At 36.5% G+C, this 22,077-nt stretch overlaps 3 protein-coding genes across 6 annotated transcripts; 1 reads left to right on the top strand and 2 right to left on the bottom strand.

Annotated features, from left to right (window-relative positions):
• The first annotated feature begins 94 nt into the window (after positions 1 to 94).
• sycp1 (synaptonemal complex protein 1) lies at positions 95 to 9,047 on the top strand. Of its 2 annotated transcripts, XM_089134410.1 has the most exons (30): positions 95 to 707; positions 983 to 1,134; positions 1,211 to 1,254; positions 1,415 to 1,579; positions 1,675 to 1,742; positions 1,817 to 1,890; positions 1,976 to 2,034; positions 2,155 to 2,221; positions 2,340 to 2,413; positions 2,529 to 2,637; positions 2,718 to 2,812; positions 2,947 to 3,131; positions 3,743 to 3,810; positions 3,895 to 3,956; positions 4,299 to 4,415; positions 4,515 to 4,619; positions 4,784 to 4,887; positions 5,270 to 5,387; positions 5,470 to 5,540; positions 5,634 to 5,718; positions 5,815 to 5,877; positions 6,040 to 6,156; positions 6,247 to 6,357; positions 6,443 to 6,535; positions 6,783 to 6,908; positions 6,991 to 7,119; positions 7,214 to 7,285; positions 7,385 to 7,492; positions 7,651 to 7,740; positions 7,831 to 9,047. In XM_089134410.1, the coding sequence occupies exons 2-30, from the start codon at positions 984 to 986 to the stop codon at positions 7,969 to 7,971; spliced, it is 2,871 nt and encodes a 956-aa protein (XP_088990536.1). In that variant the 5' UTR covers positions 95 to 707; position 983; the 3' UTR covers positions 7,972 to 9,047. The 2 variants fall into 2 exon arrangements, with proteins under 2 accessions (XP_088990536.1, XP_088990537.1); XM_089134411.1 differs by having other exon boundaries at positions 95 to 1,134; positions 2,956 to 3,131.
• Positions 7,752 to 10,618, bottom strand: LOC120493494 (uncharacterized). Of its 2 annotated transcripts, none has more exons than XM_039692137.2 (4): positions 10,481 to 10,618; positions 9,134 to 9,656; positions 8,875 to 9,036; positions 7,752 to 8,614 (listed from the first exon to the last, which is right to left on the bottom strand). In XM_039692137.2, exons 2-4 carry the CDS (start codon positions 9,633 to 9,635, stop codon positions 8,373 to 8,375), a joined length of 906 nt encoding a protein of 301 aa, XP_039548071.2. In that variant the 5' UTR covers positions 9,636 to 9,656; positions 10,481 to 10,618; the 3' UTR covers positions 7,752 to 8,372. The 2 variants fall into 2 exon arrangements, with proteins under 2 accessions (XP_039548071.2, XP_039548070.2); XM_039692136.2 differs by having other exon boundaries at positions 8,875 to 9,039.
• A 168-nt stretch (positions 10,619 to 10,786) lies between these two features.
• Positions 10,787 to 20,930, bottom strand: slc5a8l (solute carrier family 5 member 8, like). Of its 2 annotated transcripts, XM_089134412.1 has the most exons (16): positions 20,815 to 20,930; positions 20,023 to 20,539; positions 18,734 to 18,799; positions 18,483 to 18,534; positions 17,088 to 17,155; positions 15,941 to 16,095; positions 15,688 to 15,828; positions 15,469 to 15,598; positions 15,299 to 15,387; positions 13,446 to 13,558; positions 13,273 to 13,340; positions 13,048 to 13,134; positions 12,620 to 12,810; positions 11,896 to 12,005; positions 11,732 to 11,820; positions 10,787 to 11,194 (listed from the first exon to the last, which is right to left on the bottom strand). In XM_089134412.1, the coding sequence occupies exons 2-16, from the start codon at positions 20,371 to 20,373 to the stop codon at positions 11,075 to 11,077; spliced, it is 1,830 nt and encodes a 609-aa protein (XP_088990538.1). In that variant the 5' UTR covers positions 20,374 to 20,539; positions 20,815 to 20,930; the 3' UTR covers positions 10,787 to 11,074. The 2 variants fall into 2 exon arrangements, with proteins under 2 accessions (XP_088990538.1, XP_039548063.2); XM_039692129.2 differs by having other exon boundaries at positions 20,023 to 20,930.
• Positions 20,931 to 22,077: the final 1,147 nt, after the last annotated feature.

A 22,077-nucleotide genomic window follows, 5' to 3' on the forward strand; every position in this document is an offset into this window, starting at 1 on the left:
TTAATTTAAATAAGAATTTCATATCACCTTTCAAGTGCTGGGTGCTAACTTATGTGTTCTGTTGAGATTTACAATGATGAAAACCTTATTTTTTTCTTGTTTAGGCTACTTCTTTTTCAAAATGTTTAACTGTTATCTGACTTAAAAGGTGCGTTTCATTCGACAGGGTCCCTACGCAGTGTTCACTGCTCCCTACTCCCTGAACACGGTATATCAGTTTTTAAGTGGACTTCACTGGCTTCCTGTGAAGTGATGTATCGATGTTCCCTTATTCCCTATGGCGTTTGCAGTGCCCTTCGAACTGAACATGTTCGTTCCCTTCGAATTGGAATCTCACTTAAGATGGCGAAATACCCTGTGAAGTCCACTTCGCAGTCCACTTAGGAACGCACCTAAAGTCAAAGCCCATTTGATATTAGTCTCCTTTGTCGGATACACCTTTCATAAATGTGACAGGAGGTGTCCACAATAAAATGTTAGTTGTGCTTTTTGGAAATAATTGATTTTTCTAAATAAATAAATAAAAACTGGCAGAAGTTATCTAGAGTCTAGACCAATCAGAAAACGTCTGGAACCACGGCGCGCAAACCATTTCAAAATAGGCGTCACGCGAGTCAAACAACTGACATCGGGTAAAAGCCGTTGGTTAACGGAGTCGTATCAATCATAAAAACAGTTCAGAAGGAGTTCGTGTGAATTGTTTAAAGGTAAAATGTTTTAAAATTACGTTTAATTACGTTCACATAGTGGAAGAGTAACGAACATTTGATCATTTGTTGGCTAAGGAATGAATTAGCTTACCGTTTTTACGTCAACGTTAGCTGCTAACGTTAGCTTGCTAACTGTCTAAAAATGTTCGACTTACATTCTCAGCTAGCAAGTAACCGTTAATGTTATCTCAAAGGGGGAAAGCCATGAACAATAAAACTATTCGTTATACATTTCTGATGATTTTTAAGTGCTATTTCGTTTGACTCCACAGTATGCAAAAACCATTCAACTTCAAACTCTTGGTGCCCCCAAGAGCTCATTTGAATCAAGTGTATGCGGTGAAGCCTCAGGAAACAGGCTTGTTTGAAGAAAACGGGGGATTTCCATCCAAAATGGTGCTTCCTACGAAGGCATCCAGACCAGGTAACATTTATAAAAATCTAAAATTTAGAGGTGTAACGTTAACATGTTCATTAAACCTAATACTTTGTGATTAAAGAGGGTGTGAAGAAGATTGCAGTCATGCCAATGGAAAAGGAGGAGGTCAGATCGAATGCTCTTTTCATTTTGTTTTAGTTTATTGCTGAAAAGACTTCATATATTTGTATATATAATGAGGTCTATAGTATGTTATGCATTCCGTAAAATGCATAATGAAAATAAATTCAAGCAGTTTAATTACTAAGGTGCTTTTGCATTATAGACAACATTAAGATCCAGCCAGTTGTACTCCAGATTGCTGGATGAAGCTGAGAAAATTAAAATGTGGAAGTTCAGAGTAGATTCTGAGATTTCACAAAAAGACAGGAAGCTTCAGGAGAACAGAAAAACAATTGACACACAGCGCAAAGCCATTCAAGAGCTTCAGGTAAATAATTTGTGGGTAGTACACTTGTGTTACTTTTTATTTGTATTTTTTGTCTGTTTTACTAAAGACAGAATTATAAATTATGTCTGTTGCAGTTTGCAAATGAAACTCTGAGCATGAAATTAGAGGATCAACTCAATGAGAATGAAGACCTTAGAAATAAGTATGTACGTCATAGGTAATATTTAAATACTGCAAGTGCATACAGTATAATATATTATATTTTTTATCATGCAGAAGTAATGCTACCAGAAATTTGTGTAACATACTAAAGGACACATTTGAGAGATCTGCTAAGAAAATGAGTCTGTGTAAGTGTGAAAGCATTATGTACTGTATTAATTCATTGCCTATTTTTAGAGAACAATAATGTGCATTTCATTTTGCCTGAAATAGTTGAGGCTGAACGGGAAGAAACTCATGATCTGTTTATACAGAACAGTGAGAATATTCAGGTAACTGTATAATGAGTGTATAATTTACTTATTTATCTTGTACTGGTGAAGCGTGGGGAATAGGTCCAACCCTAGATTGAGACAATCCTTTTCACAACACTGTAATTTGTTCATTTGCAGAGGATGGTGGCAGCATTTGAGAGTCTTCGAAAGCAGGCAGAGGCTGATCAGCAGGAAATGTTGACATGTGCTCATTTTTAAATAATTTGTCTAATTATTTTAAAACTTAAATTCATTTTAAGCATGTACTGTATTTGATGAAACAAATTGAAACATTTTAACATTGTATTGTTTACATCCTACAGTAAGAGAATGCCTTGCACAGTTTGAGGATCTTAAAGTGAAGTTCCAGAGTGAATGTCATGTGAAGGAGAAGGAGGTTGGTCTTTATTTTGAGTGATCTTTAATGCATACTGTAACACTCACCTGTCTTTGTGTTCATGTTGTGACTAAAACGCACATATATTTTGTGTTCCTTGCTTTGACTTGTTGAGGTTGCCATGCTTCAAGAAAAGCTCCAAGAAAAAGAAAACAATCTCAAAGATTTTTCAGTGAAACTCCAAGAGGCAAAGCAAAGCTGCAGTCTGCTAGAGGAGTCTGCAAGTAAGAATCCAGGACACATTGCATAAGTCTTTCCTTATTTTTTTTTACAAGTCATGTATGTTCACTCATTTTGCTTTTAGGGAAACATCAGAAATTACTTCAGAATGTTACACAGGATCGGGAGGTGCTTGAGGAAAAACTAAGGGTGACGGAGCAACTCAAATGGGATATTGAGGTTTGTCCTTAAACAAGGTCTTACTCTTAATACAATTGTTTTGGACTTATTTGTTAAGGTAGTACATAAAGGTTGAATAAATTCACGGTATTGTTTTGCATTGTTTTTTTATTGTATTCTATCGCTTTCCCAAGGAAAACCAGAGAGCCTTAACTGACAAACTGGAGCAAAGCAAGGAGAACCATGAGAAAGTTCTTCAAAAGAAAGACACTGAACTAGAGGAACTAAACAACATCAAAGAGCAACAGTCAAACCAACTTGCAGAGATGCAGCTGACAGTGAATTCTTTGCAGTCCTCACTAACTTCTGAGATACAGAGGTACTTCATAGTATATCAGTTCAAGATCTAGCATAATTAGGGATGGATATCGTTAAAAAAAATTCGATTTTGATACCGGTTCCTGAACGATACTTTTCTTCCAAGATTACCAAGTTTTATCAACATTACATTACAGATTACCAAAAAAAACCTTTGATTTTATTTTTTCAGTTTGCTGACTTTTTTTTTTTTTTTTTTTACACATATAGGCCACTGAGGGGCCAAATATATGCCTCGCGTTCGAGCTTGCCGCAAAGCACTGGGAAAAGTAGCCTAATGATTACGAATGTGTCGGGGGAAAATAGCAAGGAGACATTTTAATAGTTTATAATAAACTATAGTTTTCTGAGACAGTGTTGAGTGCAAAGATGCAGTTGACGTTGCTGACTCGTCATCTCCGCAGTTTAGTAAACACGAACGTGCCTATAGAGAGAAATGCACCTTTCATTTGGATTGAATAATCAGAGCATTTGTGTTTTCGATTCGAATTGGTTCGTTTAAAAGTATACATTACAAGCTGATAGCACAGTTGGAAATGAAGTACAATATTAAACCAAGAACTTTAATAATTAATTGTAATCCATATTGAAATGATTCCTTTGTTTTCACAGGGTAAAAGACCTTGAGACAAAGATAACATCAGTGGGGAATGAACTCAGTGTCAAAAGCGCAGAATTGGGTGTGTTAATTATGTTAATAAATAATGCTGCAGTTGCATGCTATGTACCATTCTAAGATCATTGGTTTCATTATCTTCATGCAGAAGTTATCAAGGGGCAGAAAGAGGACCATAGCAAGCAAATACAGATACTTCGAGATGAGCTGGTATGTATTTCCCCCTCTGCTTAAAGGGTTAGTTCACCCAAAAATGAAAATTATGTCATTAATGACTCTTGTCGTTCCGAGCCCGTAAGACCTCCGTTCATCTTCGGAACACAGTTTAAGATATTTTAGATTTAGTACAAGAGTTTTCTGTCCCTCCATTGAAAATCTAAAATATCTTAAACTGTTCCGAAGATGAACAGATGAGGTCTTACCGGCTTGGAATGACAAGAGGGTGAGTCATTAATGACATAATTTTCATTTTTGGGTGAACTAACCCTTTAAGCATTTATATTCTATGATTTATGCATTTATGAAACTAATCTCACAGTATTTCTTTAACAGAATGAGAAGTCAAACTCACTCTGCTCTATAAAGGAGGAATTAAAGACAAGTGAGGTTCAGATGCTCCAGCTTATTGCTTCACTGGAAGAAAAACAAAGTGAGGCAAATCATTTGAAGGTGAGTAGAAGGTCATAAAGTATTCATCGGCATAGTAAAATGCATCCTCCATAATTTCAGTTCCGCATGTGCTTCGTATTTAACATTCACCCCTCTCAGGATGCAGCGGAGAGTGTCACCACAGAAAATAAAAACATGATGGAGGCCCTAACAAAAGCTCGACATGATAATGAAGAGCTGCAAGAAGCTGTTGTTTTAAAAGAGGTCAAGACATTGTTCAGTTTTTGTGCATTTGTGGCATATTGTTTCAGTTTTTCACTATATTACACATCATGTATATTTATTTGTTTGATTTGAGTTAAGTAATATGATGGAACGTGGTCAAATATTTTGGATACTCAAATTGAATGTGTACATCTTTCCTCCAGGTTAAATTGAATAAGATGGAGAAACAATTGTCAGGAGCTTTGGAAAGATGTTGTAAATCATCTAAAGAGGTAGAAAGATTGGAGAGGGACTTAAAGGAACAGAAGTAAGAGCAACCACAACCTCTGATTTTACACCATTAATCTTTAAATCTCAAACTAAACCTCTCATTTATTGCATACTGGTTCACATACTATACAGTTAATCGATCGATATGGGTTGATTAATTGATATGGGTAGTAATGTAAGGGAGGTGATCTATCTTTGAATTCTTTTAGCATCAAAAATGATTTGCAAATGGATCTGTATCGCGTGCAATTAATATCGAGACAGGGATGTAGACTAAATGTCTAATGAGAAAAAATTAGTTAAAAATGTAATGTTCATTTAAATCTTATTACATTTAAGCATTTTGGCCATTTTCTATTGTATAATTGTGGTCTGTACAGTATTTTATTGAACTTATTGAAGTTGTTTTTTGCTTGAAGGGATTATTACAAGGAGCTGATGTTGAAGTTTAATGACCTGCAGATGCAGAAAGACGTCATTCAACAACAGGTTGATAGTGGTGCTTCAGAGAAGAAAGTCCTTCAGTCTCATCTAATGGTTTGTAAATTAAATCAAGCCTGTAAATGTTGTAAATTTACAGAATGACCTCATGCTGCATGCGATGGTTTGTTTTTTACAGGAAAGCAATGTAAATGCCGAACGGGAGAAGACGGAAAAAGAAAGACTTGAGAGAGAGAAGCAACAGCTTCAGTAAGACTGGAGGAGACTTTTGTCTTGCAACATTGCAAATTTGGTTTTAATCATAATTTTATGTTGTCTTGCATGTACAATTTCATATTCCAGGGAACAGGTGAATATTTTATCTGCAAAAATTGCTGGTCAGGATGAGGAGAGAAAGAATGATCAGGAGCAGTTGCGAGAGGAGAGTGTGCGTTCTTATTATTATACTGTTTTATTCCATTAGTTTGTTGAGGTGTGTAATCTCATGTGTTTAACAATAATTCATGTTTGATCACCCCAACAGAACAAAAGTGCAAAGAGAGAACTTCTCATAAAAGAAAAAAAAATCAAAGCATTGGAGTTAAAGGTAAAAAATCTGATTGTGTTGTACTGGTACATTATTGTGCACTGTACTCAAACACTTGTTTTTAAACTGAAAATGAATAAAATGCATACACTGCTTTTTCATACATTTGAATTATGTAGTAAAACAGTGGTCATGTTACAGTATTTGACATATTTCTCTTAGATAAGTAAACTTAAGGAAGATTCGGATAATTTAAAGAAACATCAGGAAGAGGAGCTTCAGAAAATACGCTCTGACTTTGAAGAGAAATCAACAGCAGAGGCACAACTCAACCTTGAGGTGATTTTTTTTTTCCCCTCATTAAATGCAATAACAAAAACAAGACATGATGCAAATAATGATTATGTTTTATTGTTGTTTTGTTTTTAGATGCAAAAACTGAAGCAAACAGCCATGGCGGCACTGAAGAATAAAGATGACACCGAAATGAAATGCCAGCAAAAGATATCAGACATGGTTGCTTTAATGGAGAAGCACAAGGTCATTATCATTCTTAATATTTTCCATTGGTCTCTAAAATTCTATGAATTTTCATTCATTTTAATGTATTCTCTTTTCTTTGCAGCATGAGTATGACAAAATGGTAGTAGAAAAAGATGCTGAGCTGAGTGAAAAACGGATGAAAGAAGCTGAAGTGAACGCAAGCAAAGCATCACTGGTAAATACTGAATTGTTGAATTGAACTGTTGTTTGCACTGAATGTCATACTCAGCATAACTGAGTTGTCATTGGATGCCTGAGATGCTAATCCAAAAGTCCTAGGTCCAAAAGATTAATAATTACATTTATTGTAGAGTTATCATTGTATTTGAGACATTTAACCAAAGGTTGCTGAAGTGAGACTTTGTACCTTTAGTAGGTATAATATGTAATATCTCTAAAAACCAAATTACCAATAAATTTAGGAACTGGAGCTGTCCCACCTGCAAGTAGAAAATGATGAGCTGAGACAACAACTTGAAAAGCTCAGAGAAGAAAAGATGGACTTGAGGACACCAGTTTCATCTCTTGAAAAAGACACACTTTACCAGGTATTGTACCTTGTCAACTGAGATACCGTAGGTATACATGGCAATTTAATGTGAACAGTACAACATGAAAATCTTGTTTTAGATAGCTGAAATCAAACCAAAGAAGGGAGGAAACAAGATCTCTAAAACTCAAAAAGCTGGCACTACTAAGAAGACTCTGTTTGAGAAAGAAAATGAAACTCCATCAAGAAATGCATCTTACACTCCTGCTGTAGGTTTTTTTTTTTTCCATTATCTTTGTGCATTTTGTACATATTCTTCACATCTATCATTTAACGGTCTTTTTTTATTATTATTTGTGCAAGGGAGAAGTGAACAAAGTCCTTCATACCCCATTATGGAGCCTGAGCAGAAAAACTCGAACGCCTCAAATAGAGGTATGGGGGCAACCTAAATTGTTTACATTAGTTATTATTCATCGTAAGCGTTTATACCAGCCAGACAGTTTATTTAATAATTCATTCATTTTGCTTCAGTCATTCAGAATCTGCACACCACCCTCACCTGAGATGAAGGGGTCTTGGAAGAAAAACATTCTTAAGCTGGACCCAAAGTCAGACAACTCTGAGAGCAGTGACATACTGGTAAATTGTATCTACTGTCACTCTATTCGCATACCATTAGTATTGTGTTATATACAGATTCCTTAGTGCTCTGCTTATTTATTTGTGGTCAACTCAAGTAAATCGTTAGGCTTGTGTTTTCTTATTCTTTCTTAATTCTTTCTTAATCTGGTGTGCAGAGTTTCTGTCCAAGACCTGTTAAATCCTATGCAAAGAAACCTATGCAGCCAAAAGACCCAAACACTGGGAGTTTGGACATGGTCAAGAAGGTAAAAAAAAACACATTTGACCAGTTTATTTGAAAAATTGTCTTCTTTATGTTCTTATTTTGACTGTCATCATGTGCAAATGATGTGCAGGTGCAGAGCTCTTTGATGTGTAAGTCTCCTGGAACAGCGCTCAAACTGGCTGCAATGAAGAGAATGCGAGATGCTGGATGGACCACCGTTAGCAGTTCAGATAAGAAGAAGAAAAAAGTTACAGACAAAATCTTTGCTTGAAACTCTATGCATAAAAAATGTAATGTTTCTTTTTTATTATAATTATTATTACATAGTGCACGACACTCCTTAGACAATAGCGTTTGATTGTTTACAAATTATACTGGTGTTTGAATTGGCAGAAATATTTATATTATTTATTCTAAGCTCTCAAAACAATTTCACGTCATAGTATGTTCCGTTAATATACAGTACTTTACGATATTGGTTCCAGTTACAAATCTTTGTATTTATATTTGTGTTTTTCTGTTGTTCAGTAACAGAAAAATGAACAGTAAATGTTGTTCAGTAATTTCATTAGTTCAAAGTTTTAAAAACATTTAAAATCAAAATGTGAACTGAAAAATTTTTTTTTTTTTTTTTTTTTTTTTTTGAATAAAAAGAGGTTTGTTGCTGAGATCTTAAGGCTCTTGGTCATGTGCATGAAATGTCTGAAAGGTGGAGGTCTCGTTGTCAAATGCCCTGTCTTGATCCTCTCTCAGAAACTCCAAGCGGAACCGAGTAGGTCTGGAAGCAGATCCAAGTATGTTTGTCTGGTATTCTTCCTCGTTCTGCACGGTCATGGTGGGGTTGTAAATCTGAGGGCCGTCATAGAGTCCTCCTGAAATGACCAGCGTGTCATCTGGCAATGCAAATGGCTCACCTGTGAAAGCAATTTACAGACAATACAGTAATACTATTCATAATTTTTATTATGAGTATATAATCTTTGTGATTACTATAAAATGGGCTTGCCCATGCACAAATTGATGGCATGGTGCTGGACAACTTTCCCAGACAATAACCCATTTCACTGGTGTCATCAGCTGTGAGTAATTGTTTGGATCTTTTATTTTGAATAAAAAGACATAATTTGGTAAACACCACTGATAAGATCATAAACAGATAAAAGATTCTCCTAACCTGTTTCTTCATTCTGGAGACGGCGATGAGTATATTGGATGCTTCTCTCTTTGCTTCTGCCGTACTTGTACACAAAGTTCATCAGAATTACCAGAACTATTACACCAAGCAGAATGCTGAATAAAACAGTCAGAGATTTCTCTGAATGATTCAGACCACCACCTGCTTTAAAATAGAGGTAGGAATAGTTAAGCAGGATACATGGATTTCATTATTTGGCTTACATTATTAATGCTGGGATATGTTCATTCAAACCTACCTTGAGATTCATTGAAAAAAGTTGTGGCATTTTGAGTTATAGTGGAAGAAGTAATCGCTGTTGGTTCGGTCACTGGTGTAGTGCTTGATGTAGCAGTTTCATTGTTGCTGTGAGTGCTGTTGTCTGTAGAAGTGACAGTTGTTGAATTGATCTTGATTGTTGTGAATGTGGCTGATTGGGTTGTCTGAGTGTTTTCTGTTGAGTTTGGCTGCACTGCTGATCCTGTGACGGTTGTATTGCCTTGGATGGGTCCCAAAGTACTATTGATGCCAGTAGGGGTCGTCTGGGTGTTCAAGTTGTTTTGAGTTGTACTACTATCATTGTACACTGAATTGCTGGATGAATTTGAAGCATTGTTCTCTGTGTGGTTTCTTGTTGCATTCAGAGGAGGAGCTTTTGATGGTGACTCACTGATCGTCTGTGCATTGGTTATATTATTCACAACCAATGAAAACAATATTAGTTGGCCACATACCAAAACCCGAAGTATTAACACACCCATAACTGTTGCAATTGCTTTCTCCTTAAAAAAAAAACATACACAGATTATAAGTCAGACTAGGTGAAAAAATAAATGCATACACTCTCATACTGCGCATGACCTAGTTCACTGTGTTTTATCTGTATGTGGTGTTGACATGTGGTTTCCTGTTTGGCTCACAAAGTTTCCATTTACTAAGTACATTTATTTCTCAATTTCTAAAATAAAGTCATCATGGCTTCCTTATTACTACTACACTCTAAAAAATGCTGGGTTGTTTTAACCCAATTTTGGGTCAAATATGGACAAACCCGAAATGTTGGGTTAAAAATGTAATGTAAAAATTTAACCCAACGGCTGGGTTAGTCCATATTTGACCCAAAGTTGGGTTAAAACAACCCAGCATTTTTTAGAGTGTATAATCAGTCAATTATAGTCACTTTTTTATAGTCTTTTATTGTCCTGGATTAAAAAATAAAATGCATACTGTATATGTTTAGAACACATAATAATGACCTATCTAAAATGGCACTGACATGAAAATTAAGACAGGAAAGAGCCACATGAATTTTGCATAAGTTAAACAAACAATCACAAGCAACCGGGTTATTAATGGCATCCATCACAGACTTTCCTCACATACGGTAATTTAACATTCTCGCAATTTTGTAGAATTTACATCATGTAAATTATTTCTAAATCAACTGTATGTTATGAATCTTAAGAAACTAATTTTACTTCAATCTCTTTCACTCATCTCTCCTTCGTTCCCCTACACCCTATTGTTTGCGTAATTGTTGTAGTGTATATATATATATATATGTAAACTACAACAATAATAATATGACAACAAGAGCAGATCTTACCTTGTAAGCTGAAACGAACCCAGTTAGTGAAACCAGGAAGTGTCTCGCAGCAGTTATTACTCTCCCCCACCTGCTGCAGGCTCAATGCTTTTTCCACTCCCTAAAGAAAATGGCTCGGCTCCACGTCAAACAAACAGGTAGAGTGGGCCGGCCTTGAATGACTGACTTCCTTATCCAGCATCAGAGAGGCAGGTGCTCAGCCATTTTTAACCCCATGTGTATACTTCACTCTGAAGTACTTTCAGTGTTTTTCCCCTTTTCCTCTGTGTGCGTGAGTGAATGATACTCGTTGAGTTTGACATGTAATCATTTGTCAAATTTTATTGAAAAACCATTCAGATTTAATACAAAACCTTTTACTAAATATAGCTGTGTAAATTATTCAAAACTTGATCATGAAAATCGCAGAATGTTTAGTTCATGAGAACAGCCCATATAATATAAAGTAGCCCACTGGCGCAAAAATAGATGCTTGCTATTAATTTCTTGCTTCTCTTGTGGGAAGGTTTAAAAGAACTGAATTTATCATCATCGCTTAGCATTTTCAACATACAAAAGTACAGTCATAATTTACTATTTACAATGTATTCACATCTAAAACTTTGTGATCTTCTCCATGTGGTCTTTCTCTTTCAGTGCAATTTCATTGTCATTGAAAACTGGACTGTCCAGACCTTGGATGTGGTTTGGCTCTTTTTCAATTAAGTCTGACACCTAGAAAGAAAGGGGAAAAAAAATGCAATGCAGTTAATAAATGTCTTTTGCAAAGCAGCTTTACTAAAACTTCAGCAATGAAACAATCAGAACAGCTAAGCATCTATAAAATGTGTAAAACTTTTATGTAAATATATGTTTGCATTGCTACAATATTTAAACAGTTTATACAATTATATAAATATTTCACGTACAGACGACAACGTTGTCAAAATGATCTCTGTTTACACGAATCCATTAAAACAACTGAAAACGCTTTGTTATGCTGCCAGCCCAGTAGCTGGTGCTGTCACTTTTTAAAGAAACGCTACTTATTTTGTAGATTACGCGGAGATGACTGTGGTATCATTTTCAAAAACGTGCACTTTGAAGTGAAAAGTTTGTGTTTTCTGATCCCATAAAGGCTGTTGTAGTGTAAATAACACCAAAACTCATAAAAAAAGTTTTCAGTTTTTTGTTGAAAACTGTTGTTTAAACAGACCTTAAATTATGATCTTTGTTATTAGACCTTGTTTGTCACACTGGTCTGGGTCTTACCTCTGAGTCTGAGTTTCTGAAGCCAAAGCAAATAAGATCTGACTTTCTGATAAAGAGCTCAGGCTGAACTTTCTTCTGCTTACAGCCACCTAAAGTTAAAAATAAATAAATCACAGTTTGAGTGTTTGCCTCACCAAAAGGCATATGAGAAAGTGTCATCTTACCTGAGATTGCACTAACGATTAGTCCTGTGATCATGGTCACCAGTATGCCCACAGGGCTGAAGTACAGGTAGGACAGAGAATACCAGTTGTCTGCCAAAGCTGGTCTTTGCCTGAAGGACAGCGTGAGACAATTACAGTTAGCTTTGATGTCAGTGTATTTGTTAGTTTCTGAAATGTGAGTGGTATAGATTTTCATTAAAACAACAGCAGAAATAAATTTATACTTTTATTTAGCAAAATTAGTGATAGTAAATATGTTTATAATGTTACAAAATATTTCTATTTCAAATAAAAATAATTATTTTTTTTTATTAATTATTCATCAAAGAATCTTGGGGGAAAAAAAATATGATGGTTTCGACAAAAACATTAGGCAGCACAACTCTTTTCAACATTGGTAATAATGATAATGGGATTTTTTTTAGCATCAAATCAGCATATTAGAATAATTTCTGAAGGATCATGTGACACTGAAGACTGGAGTAATGATGCTGAAAATTGCTTTGATGGCAGAAAAAATTACATTCAAAAACATATTAAGAAAAGTTAGTTTAAATTGATACAACATTTCACAGTATTACGGTTTTACTGTATTTTTGATCAAATTAATGCAGCCTTGGTGAGCATAAGAGACTCCTTTCAGCAACATTAAAAAATCGTACTAACAACAAACTCTTTATTTGTTGTGCGTGTGTGTGTGTGTGTGTATATATACACTACTAACTGTGGAGTTGTAGTTTGTAGGACTGTGCTGAATGGTGTCATAGTTGTGGTTACGTTCACGTCCTGTGCAATGCATCCTTCCACACTCAAAGGAAGGCGGAGGATCTTCTCGGGTAAAGGGGGATACAACTGAGCTCCAATCCCCACCCATAACGTTATAACCAGCCCGGAAATCAAACCAACTAAACCTCCCTGTTGAAAACAGTACATCATTAAGTTAAGAATTTTGTTTAGTGTTAAAAGTGCAAAAAGTACTTTTTGTGTATATGACAGTAGTCTTGAAATTTATTTCAAAAGATCTACTGTTGTGGATGTAGAATTACAAACATTTTTGGTTACTGGTGCTATAGAAATACCCCTGCTGTGGAAAACAAAATACTTACAAATACACCTTTAAGAAAGTGACACCTGTAATATATAAGTTCTTACAGTGGAGTTTGCAAAGCGGAAGAACATGCCGAGCAAAAAAAGGCCCAAGAGAGGTCCACTGATCATACCAAATATGGACAGAGCTGCCTGTGGAGGAAGGGATTCACAGCATGTCATTACAGTCTGTTATCAGCAGAGGGCGAGACAGTGAAAAACTCAATGGATTGAATGAAACCTCAAGCATTATTGGAGTATTACATTAAAATGTGCACAGAAAAGATTTACCTGCAGTATATTGCCCATCATAGAGGCGATACCAGCCATCCCAATGCATACACCTCCATAAAATACACCTAGTGATGAGCAGTACACCGTTACACATCAATCCATCATCCCTGCTTCACTCTGACGTGAAGCATGCAGTTGTCAGTGTATACAGCTGTGTCACTGAAACTCACTCATGCCCATGTTGATCCAGGACTGCTGTCTCTCTGTCAGCCAGGGCATTGCTGGCTTCAGAAAGTCCGCCACTGTGACAGCCACCAGAGCGTTGATACTCGATGACACCGTACTGTTGAAACAACACAAAAGCTAACTAATGCTGTCTGATGTGTGACCTGATCTCAACAAAATTCACTTTGTGTTCCATCAAGCCTTAAAATCAGGATCCCATGCTTTTTGCATGGGATCCTGATTTTAAGAAAATATACTTGAAATATCAAGGTGCACTTAAAGATAAGATCATTATAATGATGATCTTATCTTTAAGTGCACCCTGATATTTCAAGTTGTGTTTTAAACTTTAAATAAATATAATAAAAAAAATGTGAAATATTATTAATATGATAATATGTTTAGGATAGTATTATACTAAAATATACTAAAAACTGTAATTGAAAAAAAAACTCAATAATTAATAATATAATCACTAAAACATGTGTAATGTATTTAAATGTTAATATTTAAAAAAAATCGAAATACTAATTCATTAACTCTTTCCCCGCCAAACACGGAATTTTCCGTGTTTAATGAAAAAACGCATCTGCGCCAAACACGGAATTTTCCGGGTATCCGTGTTTTAGGTGGTATACGGTAAGGAAGACCCGCGCGCATGTCCTGAATGATTGCGCAACTTTTTGATCAGAGAAACAGATCGCAATCGTCTCAAACAGTGGAGTAGTGAGAATGTATCAGACAGACAATGCAGAGGTATATGGCTGAAGTACTGGAGGTTAATGGACTCGGAGTCCGATCACTCTTTATTTGATAATTCTGAATCTGATCGGGACGAAGTAGTCAGTGAGAGAGATGCACATGTTCATGCTAGCCATGGACGTGCCGCAGATAGATCGTATAATATTATGACACTATAATATGTATGTGTGTGTGCAGGCATTTATGTGTGGCTGTCTAAATATGAAGGTGTAATTGTCAAATTATTTCTCTCTTTGTGCACATTTACCACATTGTAATATGTATTTGTGTGTGTGTGTGTGTGTGTGTGTGTGTGTGTGTGTGTGTCTAGGCCTGTTTATTGTAATTCCAATTATTCATTATTCACAGGTAGAACACAGAGAGGCAGACGTTTTATTGCAAAAGTTACATTTCCCTTACATCCTGGGAAATTTGATATATTTTACATTTATTTTATGTTTTTAATTTATTTTGGAAAGTTTTATATATGAAGGAAACAACATCTGAATGTATTCTGCTTTTAAATGCACTTGTTTGATAAAAATACCTTTTTCTCAGTTTTTTGTCCAAAATGTTGTGTTTTTGACAAAACCTACCTCTGTTCAAGAGGCAATAAAAAAAGAACAGATGAAGATAAAATAAAAACGTTTTTTTTGCCTAAAAGCAGAGGCTCAGATCTTTATTTTTATATATATCATCTTCATATATTCATGGAAGAAAATATTCAGCGGGGGCATTCAAATTTAGCGAAAATCGTCAAAAACCCTGGCGGTGGCTGGCAACTTTTTTTTAAAACGCTGGCGGGGAAAGAGTTAAAATATACGTAGATATTTGTGTGTATATATATATATATATATGTGTGTGTGTGTGTGTGTCTGAAGCATAGTTAAACAGAACACAATATAGTATGAACATTTATAGTATATATACAGTATAAATATTTTTTTTTTATCATTTTGTAATTATTCTAGAAATATGAAATATATAAGCTAGTTAATTTTTTTTGTTTGTTTTGGTTTTAGGTTGTTCCCCTTAACAATGACCTTGGTTCAGGTTAGAAAACTTTCCCAAAATGATCAGGATGGACTTATCTGACAGATATTTATTGGTTGTTCACCTTAATGTTCCACTGTAAGCTGCAGCCACAAACAAGCCAGGCAGTCCTGGGAAATCAGATAGTATGTCCATCACCAGATAAGGAAGGAGCTGGAAAACATTTTATTTGGTCAGATTAATTATAAGCATTGCGGGTAAAAATTAAGAGGTCACTGCTAGGGCTTGTATTACCTGGTCAGAAGCTCCTACATCTTTATTGGTCAAAGGATCACAGTCTTTATATATGGAGTACATGGTGAGACCAGAGAGCATGGCCAAACTCACGGTGACCCATAACCCAACCATATTCACATATAGAGATCTGTGCGGGCAAATATTGACAGCATTGAGTATTAGCTGTAGGAGCCATGAGTAAAGTCTAATAATATCATGTCTTGAGTGAATACTCACAGCTTGGCATGAGTTACTGTCCGACAGGAAATGTAGCGCTGCACCTGTGATTGGTTGATTGAGTACATGGACGCCCACATCAGACTGCCACCAACAACGATTGTCCAAAAACTATGACGCCTCAAAGGATCAGGATCAAAACTGGAGAAACATTTGAGAGGTTAGTCTATCTGTACACCTACTTTCTTTTGGAGTTCTAAGATGTATACGTGAATATGTATGTGATCTAGTTTTCTAGTCCAGATTTCTGTACCTGAATGTTTCCAAACGTCCTCCATAGTAGCTGTCATTCCAGATCCTCCCGAGTCCCCCCTGCAGCACCGCCCCACGAGCGATGACCGCCACAAACCCACCCAACATGATGATCATCTGGAACACATCTGTCCATATCACTGCCTTCAGCCCTCCCTGTCAACAAAAGCATATCCGGGTAAGATGCACAGATTGCACCATAGTTTAGATGAGCACCCAAACACCAAGAACAACATAAAAATCAGTAATGTTGGTGATTTCAAGTTACACTCTTTAAAAAAGAGATGGTTTTCATAGCAATTATATGGGATTTCTTCACTATAAAGAATCTTTTCATGGATGTTCTCCATGGAACCATCGATGCTAGTGTATCGATTGGGAGTTTTGGGTTAGTTCACCCAAAAATTTAAATTAAGTCATTAATTACTCACCCCCATGCTGTACCAACCCCGTAAGACCTTCGTTCGTCTTCGGGACATAAATGAAGATATTTTTTATTAAATTTGAGAGGTGGATCACTGCTACATAGGCACCCTAAGAAACTTGACGGCCCAGAAAGTCATTGAAGAAAATGTTTAAATATCCCATGTGACAACAGTGGCTCAACGACAAATTTATCAAGCGACGAGAATACATTTTGTGCGAAAAAAACAAACAAAAATAACGACTTTATTCAACTATTCCTTTTCTTCCTTGTAGGCCTGAGACGAGAGTTCAAGAGATTTCCACGACGTATGCGCGAGAATTGCGATCTCCTTCAACTACTTCAGTCGCAATTCACAAAAAGTATTCTCGTCGCTTGATAAACTAATAGTTGAGTCACTGTTATCACATGGAATATTTAAACATTTTCAGCATTGACTTTCTGGGCCGTCGAGTTTCGATCCCTTAGGTAGCTTATGTAGCAGTGATCCACCTCTCAAATTTAATCAAAAATATCTTCATTTGTGTTCCGAAGACGAACAAAGGTCTTACGGGGTTGGTACAGCATGGGGGTGAGTAATTAATGACTTGATTTTCATTTTTGGGTGAACTAACCCTTTAATGCAAAACTAGTAAATGAGCCAGGGGTGTATGGGACATTATCTCCTCTTGCCCTTTCCGGCAGTCGCAAACAAATTGTGATTAAAGTAAATGACGTTACTGACCAGGGTGCAGTAGACGATGCAGACCGCCCCTGTTGCCACTAGCACTCCCCACAGATCCAGACCTGTGACTGCAACACAAGAGCTTATTTATAGACATTAATGTATTTGTGGCCCTGTGTACGCCTGGTATGAAGATGCGTTTAAATACAGGTGTAAACAGGGTCTAAAACTTTTTGAGCTTGTCCACTTTCAACCACTTCCTGCAGTCGACCAGATTGCTTTCATATGCCCCGTTTACACCTGGTTTTAAGATGCGTTTTGGTCAATCGGATCTCCAGTAGACGAGGGAGACACATTGGTGTTTAAATCCGTCTCTTTTGTCCGCTTTCATCCACTTCTGTCCTGATTTGGAAGTGGAGGGTCTATGGGTGGGTAAATGCATGCTCTTTTTTTCAGATCTCTTTGATCTAATGGATGAAATAAACTCACACTATTTACTTCTGAATGTACTGAGCAGCAGTTTTAGTTTTTGCTCTGATAGCCACAAGACCAGCCAAATGCCGTGAATGTGTGCTAGAAATCAGGAATGGTGAGAGAACATTGTGCTTGGTTTGTTTTCGTCTTCAAACCAAACTAGGGTCTTAGGCCGACAAAGTTTAAATCCAGTCTAGCTAGCGTGCTTCCCATGTTTGTGCAGAGTGGGCGTCTTTTGCGGCTGTGCGACCTGAACTCCGCTGAAGACCCAAGTTTGGTTTGAAGACAAAAAAAAAAAAATGTAAGTCAAGCACAATGTTCTCTCACTATTCCTGATTTCTAGCACACACTCACAGCTACACTGGTCTTGAGGCTATCAGAGCAAAAACTAAAACATCTGCTCTCCGTATGTTTTTCCGTCGTCTCCAGTCACATGTAAATAGTGTGAGCTTATTTTGTCCATTAGATCGAAAGATGTGAAAAATAAGCATACATTTACCCGCCCATAGAAGAAATCAGGACAGAAGTGGTAGAAAGAGGATAGATTTAAACACCAGGTGTAAATGGGAATGTGTCTCCCACGTCTGAGATCCGATCGACCAAAACACATCTTAATACCAGGTGTAAACCATCCATATGGTTGTTTTATCAATTAGGGGCACTTTTGCTGGCTCAAAATGTCTTCAAACTATTTCATCAATGAATCATAGTTGGGAATGTTTTGTTTTGGGGATATTTTTTTGTTATTCATTTTTTTTATTGTACATAAAAGCTGAATATCAATTTTTGTAAGCATGTCTTTACCTAAAATCCTTGGTGACACAAGTTTCTCTAATTGAAGAATCACCGTTATGCATTTAAGTGCAAGCATTGTTTGGTTTAATATACATATGTGAAGTCATGGGGAGCCATTACTATTTCTTATCAGGCTTTGTTAAATGGTTTTTGACATTAATAAATGATAGATAGTTCTTTACTTACTCTGATTAAGTGCAAGTGCAGGGGCATAGATAACCATGCCTGTGTATAAAGCCTATGAGAGACAACACCACCCATTAGATGATTGAACAAATCTCTTTTGCCTAAAATGCGTCAATATGTTCAACATTTATGACTCTATGACATAGACAACAGACATTGTTTTTCCAAAGTGATTAACGATGGCACAATCACTCGTCAGATGCATGTTTGGTTATGTATAAAGTCATGCATGAAGCTAAAATCCAACTTACGGTTTGAGCAATATACATGCTGGTTCCAATCACTCGGATGAGCTTGTTGAAACGCATTTCCAAGTACTGCAAAAACAAGTGACCAATTCAATTAATTATTAGCAAACCAAACAACAAATTTACATTATATCATTTACATCATTACACAAAACTCAGATTGTACGATGAACCATTACATACTGTTTTTCTCAGTTTAACATCATCGTTGTTTTAAAGGTTAATCGTACTGTAAAAATCGTGTGCTGATAACTTCAACGTCACGTCAGCCGAACTCTTTTAGTTTGGCTGTTTTCGAAATACACTCAAAGAATATATTCCAACACTACATATATCATTTTGTTTTCATTTTGATATACTTTGCTTTTTTTCTTCATTTTAATTAGTCTTCTTCATATACAGTGACCATTTGTCAATAATCTATCCTGACATTTTACTTTTTCCTTTTCCTCTCTCTCTCTTGTCCTCATTGCATTTCCATCTATTGATTCTTTATCAAACACAGGCACGAATGAGGGTGTTTCCAGCCTGTCCTCATGCAAACCCCTTGTGGCCTGTGTCGCTCTCTCTTTTTTTTTTTTTTAACAACAATTTAATTTGTCAAAAATTGTCACACAAATTTAAACAACATTTCCAAATAATAAAAAAAAAACAAATAAATAAAAAATAAAATGCACAAATAATAATACAAAAAAAGAAAAAAACAGCGATAACATAGGCTAATTGTCTATACTCTCAATGTCCATCAATTCCAAGAAGGAGTCACCATCTAGACTCTCCAAAAAGTTATAAAACACTTTCCAAATGGACCAAAAGGTATCTGGCTTGTTTTTCAAAAAGTAGGTAATCTTTTCTAAGGCAAGATGTGAGGTCATCCCCTTTATCCATTGAGACACACCAGGCCTTTCTTTTTTTTTCCAAGTATATGCTATTACACATTTAGCTTCTAACAAACAGAGAATTAACAATAATCTTTCATGTTTGATGATTTTAAAATTCAGAGGACAAACATGCAATATACACAGCTTTGGATTAAGAGGAATTGCTTTACTAATGATTTGGCCTATAACATTAAATAGCATTTTAACCCAAAAGCAATTAACTTTAGTGCATTCCCACATGCAGTAGATAAAAAGTTCCCTTTACTTGTTTACATTTGTAGCACATATCGGGAATATTCAGGTTAAAGTGATGTAACTTAACTGGAGTGATATATTGTCTACTCAACCTTTTGTACTGAAGTAATCTCAAATGGGTGTTCACTGTCTGAGTCTGGGCTGTCGCTCTCTTACCTCGTATGTGCTGGTGATGCCCAGGCGGTAAAACAGAGGCACGAAGATTTCAGCGCTGATGATGGACATGATGGCATAAGAGAAGACAAAGATCCAGAACGGTGTGCCGTAAATGTACGCCTCTGCGGGGGTGCCAATAACAGTGATCCCTGACATGAAACTAGCCGTTAGGGACAAAGCCACAGGCACTGCGGTCATCTGACGGCCACCCAGTAGAAACTCTTCAGTGCTGGCCTCCTTGCGTCCACGGATGGCTTGGAACAAGCCGATGCCCGCAGCAAATAGGATCAAGCCGGCGAACACCACATAGTCCCAAACTGAGAACGTCGCAACTGGACCTCCGCCCGGCATGATTTGGAAAATGCTCTTTGAGAGACCCTAAAAAGTTAAATACCCGGTGTCACGCCGCTCAGACGTGATGTTCTGCTGGAAATTCCTTCTGAAGCTTTTGCCAACAGGAGCACGAAACCAAGTAGCTCCGGTCAATGCCAATGACTGATAAGAATTCTTCTGCAATCTTGGACCAGCAACAACAAAAACTTGGGTTAATGATCCCTCAAGGCCAGAAGATATATCAAGTTATATTGTAAAAGGAAGTGAATGGTTTTTTTTATCCCTAATCTTGAAGCAACAGTTTAGTCAAATTAAAATGAATTCAGGAGGATGCCTTGTGCTGACTTTAACCTCGCTTAGTCAGTCAACTCCTAGGGGATAAGGTAACAATGTAAACCAAAAGAACAACTAGATCGCTTTTAACAAGATCAGAGGACTTTCAGAATAGGACTAACATACCACTTTATTGTGAGCCCAAACTCCTCAGTTCCTGGTATTGTTTTGAGGTTGACTTGAAATAAGACTTGTTTTTAGCTTAAAAAGTTTCCCGTAGGTCGTGTTGAATCATTATCTATCGGCAGGTCCAGGTAAATCAGAAACCGTGAGCAGTTTCCAATCAGCTACAGCTTGACAGAAATACACGCGATAAGATAGAGCAATTATTAACTGCATATGAAACTCTATTGATATGAGCAAGCAAAAGAGCTGTAAAATCTCATAGACAGTCAATGGCACAGGTGTACTGTGAACGGGAACCTTACCATTCACGCATGTAAAACAACAAAAGTAATGGTGCTGTGACGGTTGAGGAAGTTAATCTGTGACGCTGTCGAAACAACATCTTGTTTTGATGCTGCTCCAAGCTGCAAAACAATTTTTAATGGCATTCTTTCTCCTATTTGAGCACTGAAGATACACATCACTCAGGTGGAAAGGATTGCACACATTTACTTTTCCATTTTCATTATTGTGAACTTTGCACAGAAGATAAGGCCTGCGAGATTTATACAATGAGAGCTCTGTAAATTGACTGAACTGACAGTGTGTATCTTTATTAAAGATCAGAAGTGTGATGATCTGCCAAGCGAGAAGCCCATTTGTTGCCATGTTTTGTTATAACCCAGCTTGATTTGTGTACATAACCCACATAAGATATATTTAAACTCTGAGTATCTTAGGAACACCAAAAAAGTGTTAAATGAATCCTGCAGTTATTGTGGAAAAGTGACCAATTGTGTGTTTATGCCTAAGAAGCTGTCATTCATTTGCAACATTGATACTGGGTCAGACCCAAAAAGCTACTGTGTAGGAAAGGAAAATCCCAAATGAGATCTCACTTGTTTCTCCTGCGAAAGCAGATGTTGATTCAAGTCTCCAGCTTCTCAGTTTTTTCTCCTGGAAAAAAGGCTCTTATAATCATGTCTGTTCATGAGATTAAATGAGATCTCAACAATGTCTGCAAGGGCTACAAAATTGCAAACAAAGTTCAGAGATTATAATATTAAAGGAGTAGTTCACTTTTCAAAACACTTTTGCTGATAATTTACTCACCCCCATGTCATCCAAGATATCCATGTCATTCTTTCTTCAGTCGAAAAGAAATTAAGGTTTTTGATGAAAACATTCCAGCATTTTTCTCCATATAATGGACTTCAGTGGGAACCAAACGGTTCAAGGTCCAAAAGACACTTTCAGTACAAACATCAAAATGAACGAATATTT

Source organism: Pimephales promelas, chromosome 8 (assembly GCF_988280905.1).
Source record: "Pimephales promelas chromosome 8, fPimPro1.hap1.1, whole genome shotgun sequence".
Classification (NCBI taxonomy): Eukaryota; Metazoa; Chordata; class Actinopteri; order Cypriniformes; family Leuciscidae; genus Pimephales; species Pimephales promelas.

Excerpts from the sequence above, each read along its gene's own strand:
- sycp1 (XM_089134410.1), top strand. The coding sequence starts at position 984 with ATGCAAAAACCATTCAACTTCAAACTCTTGGTGCCCCCAAGAGCTCAT. Across the intron at positions 3,811-3,894 it reads TGTCAAAAGCGCAGAATTGG|AAGTTATCAAGGGGCAGAAA; the intron begins GTGTGTTAATTA and ends ATCTTCATGCAG. Across the intron at positions 7,120-7,213 it reads ATGCATCTTACACTCCTGCT|GGAGAAGTGAACAAAGTCCT; the intron begins GTAGGTTTTTTT and ends TATTTGTGCAAG.
- LOC120493494 (XM_039692136.2), bottom strand. The coding sequence starts at position 9,635 with ATGGGTGTGTTAATACTTCGGGTTTTGGTATGTGGCCAACTAATATTG. Across the intron at positions 9,040-9,133 it reads TTTTTTCAATGAATCTCAAG|CAGGTGGTGGTCTGAATCAT; the intron begins GTAGGTTTGAAT and ends TCTATTTTAAAG. Across the intron at positions 8,615-8,874 it reads TCTCCAGAATGAAGAAACAG|GTGAGCCATTTGCATTGCCA; the intron begins GTTAGGAGAATC and ends TTGCTTTCACAG.
- slc5a8l (XM_089134412.1), bottom strand. The coding sequence starts at position 20,373 with ATGCCGGGCGGAGGTCCAGTTGCGACGTTCTCAGTTTGGGACTATGTG. Across the intron at positions 12,811-13,047 it reads TCCGCTTTGCAAACTCCACT|GGAGGTTTAGTTGGTTTGAT; the intron begins GTAAGAACTTAT and ends TGTTTTCAACAG. Across the intron at positions 12,006-12,619 it reads CTACAAACTACAACTCCACA|GCAAAGACCAGCTTTGGCAG; the intron begins GTTAGTAGTGTA and ends GCTGTCCTTCAG.